This window comes from Rhinatrema bivittatum, chromosome 7 (genome assembly GCF_901001135.1).
Source record: "Rhinatrema bivittatum chromosome 7, aRhiBiv1.1, whole genome shotgun sequence".
In the NCBI taxonomy this organism is placed as follows: Eukaryota; Metazoa; Chordata; class Amphibia; order Gymnophiona; family Rhinatrematidae; genus Rhinatrema; species Rhinatrema bivittatum.
The window spans coordinates 231,441,952-231,451,553 of NC_042621.1; the positions used below are offsets into that span (position 1 = coordinate 231,441,952).

General features: G+C 38.6%; 1 protein-coding gene across 1 annotated transcript in view; it reads left to right on the forward strand.

The window, feature by feature from the left end:
* LOC115095794 (heparan sulfate glucosamine 3-O-sulfotransferase 1-like) overlaps positions 1–9,299 on the forward strand; it is a 284,841-nt gene extending 275,542 nt beyond the window's left edge. Inside the window, exon 2 of the mRNA XM_029609965.1 lies at positions 7,010–9,299. Coding sequence (XP_029465825.1) covers positions 7,136–8,080 — 945 coding nt within the window. The 5' untranslated portion in view covers positions 7,010–7,135 and the 3' untranslated portion in view covers positions 8,081–9,299. The remainder of the gene's footprint in view (positions 1–7,009) is intronic.
* The last annotated feature ends 303 nt before the right edge of the window (positions 9,300–9,602 follow it).

Consider the following 9,602-nt stretch of genomic DNA (forward strand, 5'->3'; position numbering starts at 1 on the left):
AAAGAAAAATAAAAATATCATAAGTATATATGGCGTAACAAGCTTTCAAGCAGTTTGCCATCAGAGGAACACTTTGTGAGATTACAAAGTGATCATCTAATACCATTTGTGTGTGGCTTTCACTACTGTGTTTGGGTCAGTCCTTGTGAATGGCTAAATCACATAGTGTTTGTCACAGTAGGTGTGTAGCAGTTGCTGGGTAGGCCTTTATGGATCATGAGAACTTACCAGCCGCGACTCGTGAGGTGTCCAGCTGTGGCTCCAAGCCTTCAAACACGTCCGGTCCCAGGCGATCCAGCAACCTCTGCTCCATGTGTGTTATCACAGTTGGACAAAGTGCCCCTCCACTTGTCTGCTGCTAGTACTTCCTGCGTGTGGAAATGTTTGCTTTCAGCTGGGCCTTGACATCGCGATATCGGTGCGATACCTGCTCCCATGTTCATGGTATGCCACTGTGCCGGCTGATGTTGTCAGCTATTCCTTTCCAGAGCTGGACCTTAGCTGCCTTACTGGTCTTCGCTGCTCTGTTGCCAAACAGGTATGAATAGTGTTCCAGCACACCAGCTATCAGCAGCTCGTTCTCCTCGCAGCTAAAGCGAATGGCCCGCAGTCTCTGGTGTGGTGCTGGCTGGCTGCCTGAGGGGGGTGCCACTTCCAGTCCCGGAGGGGTGTCTTCCCTGCCCTCACTCTGTCCCGCTCTCATCTCCCCTCCCTTCATCCCCCCCCCCCCCCCCCAACTCATCCTGCCCTGGCCTATCCCTTCCCCTCTGTCCTGTCTCTCTAACTTCTTGGCCTCCTCCCACCACTCTTTCCTGACTAACCCCTTCCCCCTCCCCCACAGTTACTTAAGAACATAAGAACATAAGAAATTGCCATGCTGGGTCAGACCAAGGGTCCATCAAGCCCAGCATCCTGTTTCCAACAGAGGCCAAACCAGGCCACAAGAACCTGGCAATTACCCAAACACCTAGAAGATCCCATGCTACTGATGCAATTAATAGCAGTGACTATTCCCTAAGTAAACTTGATTAATAGCAGTTAATGGACTTCTCTTCCAAGAACTTATCCAAACCTTTTTTGAACCCAGCTACACTAACTGCACTAACCACATCCTCTGGCAACAAATTCCAGAGATTTATTGTGCGTTGAGTGAAAAAGAATTTTCTCCGATTAGTCTTAAATGTGCTACTTGCTAACTTCATGGAATGCCCCCTAGTCCTTCTATTATTCGAAAGTGTAAATAACCGAGTCACATCTACTCGTTCAAGACCTCTCATGATCTTAAAGACCTCTATGATATCCCCCCTCAGCCGTCTCTTCTCCAAGCTGAACAGCCCTAACCTCTTCAGCCTTTCCTCATAGGGGAGCTGTTCCATCCCCTTTATCATTTTGGTTGCCCTTCTCTGTACCTTCTCCATTGCAACTATATCTTTTTTGAGATACGGCGACCAGAATTGTACACAGTATTCAAGGTGTGGTCTCACCATGGAGCGATATAGAGGCATTATGACATTTTCCGTTTTATTAACCATTCCCTTCCTAATAATTCCTAACATTTTATTTGCTTTTTTGACTGCTGCAGCACACTGAGCTGACAATTTCAATGTATTATCTACTATGACGCCTAGATCTCTTTCTTGGGTGGTAGCTCCTAATATGGAACCTAACATCGTGTAACTACATCTAGGGTTATTTTTCCCTATATGCAACACCTTGCACTTGTCCACATTAAATTTCATCTGCCATTTGGATGCCCAATCTTCCAGTCTTGCAAGGTCCTCCTGTAATGTATCACAGTCTGCTTGTGATTTAACTACTCTGAATAATTTTGTATCATCTGCAAATTTGATAACGTCACTCATCGTATTCCTTTCCAGATCATTGATATATATATTGAAAAGCACCGGTCCAAGTACAGATCCCTGAGGCACTCCACTGTTTACCCTTTTCCACTGAGAAAATTGACCATTTAGTCCTACTCTCTGTTTCCTGTCTTTTAACCAGTTTGTAATCCACGAAAGGACATCGCCTCCTATCTCATGACTTTCTAGTTTTCGTAGAAGCCTCTCATGAGGGACTTTGTCAAACGCCTTCTGAAAATCCAAATACACTACATCTACCGGTTCACCTTTATCCACATGTTTATTAACCCCTTCAAAAAAATGAAGCAGGTTTGTTAGGCAAGACTTCCCTTGGGTAAATCCATGTTGACTGTGTCCCATTAAATCATGTCTTTCTATATGCTCTACAATTTTGATCTTGAGGATAGTTTCCACTATTTTTCCCGGCACTGAAGTTAGGCTCACTGGTCTATAGTTACCCGGATCACCCCTGGAGCCTTTTTTAAATATTGGGGTTACATTGGCCACCCTCCAGTCTTCAGGTACAATGGATGATTTTAATGATAGGTTACAAATTTTAACTAATAGGTCAGAAATTTCATTTTTTAGTTCCTTTAGTACCCTGGGATGCATACCTCTGCTAGACTCTTACTAGGGACAAGGAAATTTGACCACATCACTCCAGATTTTCTCAGGGTCTGTTTGGTGTGTCTTAGCTCTTCACTATACCACGGTTTCTTTGGAACATTTTTTTTCTGGATTGGCATAGGGTATTCGCTATTTCAATATTTATCCCAGGAGTCAATGATGAGGAGATCAAACTCAGTTATTTTGTTTTTAATTGTTTCTTCAAGTATTTCTGGTTCTATCTTTCTTCTGAATGCGAAATTGATTAATATGTGAGTTTGTTTGTTGTGTGGTAAAGAGAGTTACTTTAGAAGTACTTATGCATTAGAAAGCTGGATTGGAGTTTTGGTCGCTTTTCCAAGAAGGATTTATGTATTTGAGAGAGTTTAGTGACTGTTGCAGAGTTGCATTTATCTAGATTTTACTTTTTATTTTATCACTTTTATGTGAATGTGGATGTGAGCTTGGTTATGCGTGATACATGGTAGAACATGTTCTATTTTATTTGTTTGTCTTATATTTGTATGGTATTCATTGCACTTTGTCATCAAACATTGGATATATAAAAATTGTTTTTGTTCTTGATTGTTAGTATAAATTTGAATGTTGATATAAATTATCATATAAGTTGTCTAAATTAAATGCAAACCTTTGTGTTTATGTTTATGTTTCCTTTGTTAACTAAGCTGTTTCATTGTATTCGACTAAGGAATTTTTTCCTGCTTTTTCTGTTTCACTGTAAACCGGCATGATTTGCATTTAATGCAAGAATATCGGTATATAAAAGTTAAAAATAAATAAATAAATAAATAAAAAAATTTTAATGTAGGTATTTAGGTTTATTGGAAATTGACTATATTCTTCCCTTATTGTGTTAATAAGGTAATTGAAATCTCCCATTATTACTGCACTGCCAAATTGGTTAGCTTCACTGATTTTTCTTAGAATTTCATCATGTGTCTGATCATTTTTACCAGGTGGAGGGTAGTATACTCCTATCACTATACTCTTACCCAACACACATGGGATTTTAACCCATATATATTCTACTGTGCATTTAGTCTCTTGTATGATCTATGTTCGGTTGGACTCTATGTCCTCCCGGACATAAAGCGCCACACCCTCATCAAGCTGATCCTCCCTATCATTGTGATATAATTTGTACTCTGATATAGCACTGTCCCACTGGTAATCCTCCTTCTACCAGGTTTCTGAGATGCCAATTATGGGGCAGATTTTCAAAGGGTTTACGCATGTAAGATACATGCGTAAACCCCTGAAAAGCTGCCCCTGCGCGCGCCGAGCCTATCTTGCATAGGCTGGGCAGCACACGCAAGCCCCGGGACGCACGTATGTCCCGGGGCTTGCAAAAAGGGGGCAGGGCGTGGGCTGTCCGGGAGGCATGGTGGGGCATGGCCTGAGCCTCCAGGCACAGCATTTGCCGCTATGCCCGGGATCGCGGGCCGGCCGTTGGCCGGCACGCGTAACTTCTTCAACAAAGGTAAGGGGGGGTCTAGGTAGGGCTGGGGGGCGGGTTAGATAGGGGAAGGTGCGGGGGGGGGGTGGAAGGAAAGTTCCCTCCGAGGCCGCTCCGAAATCGGAGCGGCCTCGGAGTGAACGGAGGCAGGCTGCGCGACTTGGCGCACACAAGTTGCAAAATTGTGCACCCCCTTGCGCGCGCCGACCCTGGATTTTATAACATGCGTGCGGCTGCATGCGCATGTTATAAAATCGGGCGTAGATTTGTTTGTGCCGGGTTGCGCGAACAAATCTGCACCTGCGCGCAGGTTTTAAAATCTGCCCCTATGTTTATCTCATTCACTGCTATACTCTAACTCTCCCATCTTACTTCTTAGACTTAGCCATTGGCATACAGACATTTCAAACTGTGTTTTTTTGTTTATATTAACAACCTGGTTTTCAGTTGTTAGGGATAATTTGGAATTATTTAGCTCAGGTGATATTTTATATATAGGCACATAGATTACTTTTGCTTTTATTGGAACCTCTCTGTTGGAATGCCCTAACTCTTCTGTTTCATTAGTATCATTTGAAGATACCTTCCTCTGAACCATGCGCTGCTGAGTGACTGTCAGCTTTCCCCTTTGTTCTAATTTAAAATTTGCTCTAACTCCTTTTTAAAAGGTAGTGCCAGCAGCCTGGTCCCACTCTGGTTAAGGAGGATCCCATCCTTTCAGAAAAGTCTCCCCCTTCCCCAAAAGGATGTCAAATTCCTTAGAAAACTGAATCCCTCTTCCTTGCATCATCGTCTCATCCATTCATTGAGACGCCGGAGTTCTATCTGCCTCTGTGGAGCTGCACATGGAAGAAGGAGCATTTCAGAGAGAAGCGTCACCGTAACTTTACTTCACTTAATATTTTCTGCAGGATTTTGGTGATTCAATGTCCCTGTGGTTCCATTACAGGATCCCCTCCGGAACACCCAGGGCCACAGGTTCAATCCCTACTGCCCCTGACAGCAAACTATACTGTCTGAGATTGGAAGAATAAGAAGTTCCACTGAGAACTCATTTAGTTCTCAGTTCCACTGAGAACTAAATGAGCCTGCTTATCCAGATACATGCATTCACTAGTCCATAATCTGCATATATGTGTAGAACTAAAGTAAAACATCCTTGTTCAGAGTTTTGATGTTCCCCTGGACAGGTCTTGAAAAATCTGAGTTAGCTAGCATATCGAACAAAAAAGTTATTAGGACACACATGCACACAAAGTGATCTAATAAGCCTTTTCTTTGGAAAGTAGCCTAAAAATGATAAACTAGATGATACATTGGTTGGGCAACAGGATTCAGAGAGTGTTAGTCAGGGATGTCCCCTGAAGTGATTGGAGGTGCCACAAGAATCAGTGCTTGGGGAAAAATAGTCAAGATATAGCAAATATACTTTAATGCAAAAAAAATGCAAACATACATTTGGGGTGCAGAAATCCAAGGGATAAAAATATTTTTGAGGTTAAGAGCAGCAGTCATCAAACAAGAATGAAACCTTGATGAGGCGCCATCTTTAGTACTGGGTTTGATTCTAGAGACTACATCTACAAAAAGTAATTGACAAAATAGAGGCACTTCAAAGGATTACCACAGAATGGTGCATGACCAGAATTATAAGTCATATATAGAGAATGAAGAAGTTAAAGATGTTACTTTCTAAGAGAAAGAAGTGAATGAATCATATGATATAAATATTCAAATAGAAGATAGCATTTTTTCCTGTAATGAAAAGATCAAGGACCTGGGGCTCATATCATTAAGCTGAAGGGAGGGAAGCTAAAAATGATTATTAAAAAAAAAACTTTTGACAAGGGTGAATACATAGAACAGAATTCTAGAAATGGTTATAGGAGCCAGCATTTGAATGGCATCACCTAGTAGTGCTGTAGATTATGAACCACATGAGGATCATAGTGTACAGCATCCAAACAAAAATGGCACTGGTTGCTGACTCATACCAACTAGTGGCATTTATTTATTTATTTACTTACTTACTTACTTGCTCAATTTTTGTCTGTCTGTCCAGATAGGCTCATGACAGTTTACAGGCAATTACTTGGTACATTGTGACATGTAAACAGGTTATAGTTTACACCATCACTGAGACAGTAAGAGGTAGACCCACAAACTCCCTCTGGGTGATCTAGTGAAGCTTAATGGAGTCTGGGTGAGTAGGCAATGTGTTTGCTTGGAAACCAGGAAAGGAGGGTCGGTGGAGGGGGTGGATTACACCTTCAGGAGAAGGAACGAAAGGATAGGTCCTCAAAGATGGGCTTTTTACCTTTAGCTGGAGGATCCAAAGAAGAGAAAATAGAGTGGGGTATTCTGTGTGTGGGGCTCGGTTGAAGGTGTCCTAATAGGCTATTTGGCTGATTCACTGTTGGCTGGTTAGTGCAAGAGAATATCAACACCAAAATTTATATGAAAATTATGAATCAAAAAGAACCATGCTCACTGTAATGAGTCCTTTCAACACATGCATATAATTTGTTTAATACATCAGGGTTTAAAACCTGATGCACTATGAATGTTAACCCAATGGCCTTCAAAATACAATTTAACACATTTTGAGGGGAAAAAGAGATAAATAAATATGAATATGTAATTTGGCTGTAAAAAAAGTGTTTATCAAGGGACTTTTACCAATATCACCTTTTGGTCAAGAAGCAATTTTTTTTTTTACTGTACTGCAAAACTGGCTATAGATGCACAATTATTTTGCCTCATAGATTATCCTATAGAGATAGCTTTGGACTCTGAATTGATGCTTAGACTTAATGGCCCTCTAGTTTCCTTTTAGCCTAACTGCCTATGCAACCCTGTCACTGTTCTTTTCCACTCATCTACACAAACATTTAAAAACTTTTGAGAAAGTCAGATAGTTGTAGCTTGCTCTTAATTTAGGTTCTGTATTTCTAACAGCTGTTTGTGTAGTGTGTATGTTTTACATGTTGTTTGTTTAGTCTGGTAAAATTTAATAGTGAATTATATGTCCATTAAATTTTTTTTTTGGTTTGTTTTTTATCAGATGCCTCAGAATATTCCTGTTGTTCCTCCTTCAACTTCACCCACCACATCTTCAAGTGGAAATGAACAGATTGCTTCACCAGCCAGATGTAACTGCATTTTGAAATGACTGATTAGGTCTCTCCACATGGCCTTACTATTGCTGTCAACTGTCCTTTTTCTGACCCAAAGTCAGGGTGTTCCTGTTGAACACCATCATCTAGGGAATGGAGCACTTCTGGAAGCACTTAAGTCTGAAGTAGGATTTCTGAGCAATAAAAGTGAACATTATTCAGCACAGGTAAGACCTCCGGGTACCAGTCGACAAATACCTCAAACAATCATCATAGGAGTTCGTAAAGGAGGCACCAGAGCATTACTGGAGATGCTGGATATTCATCCACATATAGTGGTGGCAGCAACAGAAGTTCATTTCTTTGACTGGGATGAGAATTATGTTAAAGGAATAGACTGGTACAGGAGTCTGATGCCATTTTCATATGAAAATCAAATTACTATTGAAAAAACACCAGGCTATTTTACCTCACCACTGGTCCCAGAAAGAATTCATGACATGAATAGCTCCATTAAACTGCTGCTTATTCTAAGAGACCCTACTGAGAGAGTTATATCTGATTATACCCAAGTATATTATAATAGACTCGAAAGCCACAAACCTGTTCAACATTTTGAAGATATAGTTATTAAAAATGGAGCATTAAATACAAAATATAAGGCTATTCAGAGAAGCCTTTATGATATCCATATGGAAAGATGGCTTAAGCATTTTAATTTGGATCAAATCCATATAGTTGATGGCAATACTTTAATAAAGGATCCTCTTCCTGAATTACAGAAAGTGGAAAAATTTCTTAATCTTCCTCCAAGAATTCTGTCTTCAAATTTTTATTTCAACCAAACCAAGGGATTTTACTGCATTCGGAGTGATGGACGAGAAAGATGTTTACATGAATCCAAGGGGCGTCCACATCCAATTGTAAACAACACTGTCCTAGAGCAGCTTCATTCCTATTTCAGAGAGCATAATAAAAGATTTTACAGCATGGTTAATCATTCTTTTCACTGGCATTAAGCTATATTTCAAACAGATATATCTTAATCAGTTCTAAAATAAACTGCATTCCCTGAACAATTCCAAACTGTGAAATTCATCCAAGTGAAAAATGGCATCATTTACAATGATGACTTTAAACAAATTATTACTTGAAGACACAGAATGAAAGGTTTATTTCCAGTATTATACTCCAGATCAATTGCTGATAATAATACAATATCTGTTAATATAGAAATGCAGGTTTCTTGTGTATGTATATGTAGATAGATATAGATATATACTGTACATGCATACATACATACCAATATAAAATTACTTTTAATTGAATATTTTTTGGAAGTTTGAAATAAATGAATTTTTCTGATAACTTTTAAATAATGTTTAAAATGTACATAACTGAAATGTTATTATGATAATTGGAATGTAATTTTGTTTGTAATATTTTTATATCCAGTGACATGGTACTGTAGTTGAACTGATTCTTGTTTAGAATAGGGGAGTCAATAGAAATCATAGTTCCATAAACAAATCTGATCTCTATTAATAATAAAATGGATGTTTTTGTAAAATGATGAATACTTAAAATACCTAATTAGTGGGTTTTCAGGTTCAAGCATTTCTTAAATAGCTAATGGTTCAAGCTAAAGCACCTTTGTCAGGTAAATAATAAAAATGTGTTCCTTGTACACTATTGTTATCTGCTAAAACTTGTTTATTGACAGAGGTGACTGTGTACATAAATGTCAAAATATTTTGGATTTTTATTATTAATGAAAATTATATTATACTAGAGACTTCCTGTCTTGCTGATTCAATTCGAAAACAATAATAATGTTATTAACGTTATGCACTGAACAAAGTATACATTGCAACATTCCTTTTCCAGAGATGAAAGAAATAATCATAAATATTACCTTGGAAGTAAATTGTTGTATATTTTGGTTGATAATGTCATCATTGAATTTATTAAAATTAGCACAATACTACAAAAAATATTTTATTCTTAGCACTCAGAAGAGATCAGCTTTTAATTTCTGCTTAGAGATAAACTGAAGCAATTGTGTCTAATTATTTAAAATGTCATGCAATCTTCAAGATACTGGCGTATCAGATGCAGTGAGAAAAATGTTCTGGATATCAAATTATAATGTCTTGAAATTACATTTAAAACTCAAATTTAATTCCTGAGAATACTTGTGTACTAGAGTCTTTTCCTAACAATGTCTTTTTATCGATAATCTTTATCATGTTCTTCTTTATTAAAAACAGCAGTAACAGATTCCTTAAGATATTAACTTTACTGGTTTTAGAACTTACTGCCCCTTAAAGTCACAGTCTTAATTCCTCTTTATTTATTTTTCAGATATATTTTATTTCTTAGGTTCGAACACTTTTTGGAATAAAAGGTGTGTACCTTTTGTTATGCCCATGCCCCTTAATTTTTTTTAAATCTTTCCTTGCTTTAGTTTTTCATCAAAGATTTAAAATTTGTATGTACAGAAGGGGTACTTGTATAAGGATCAGCATAGTAACCCCCTGA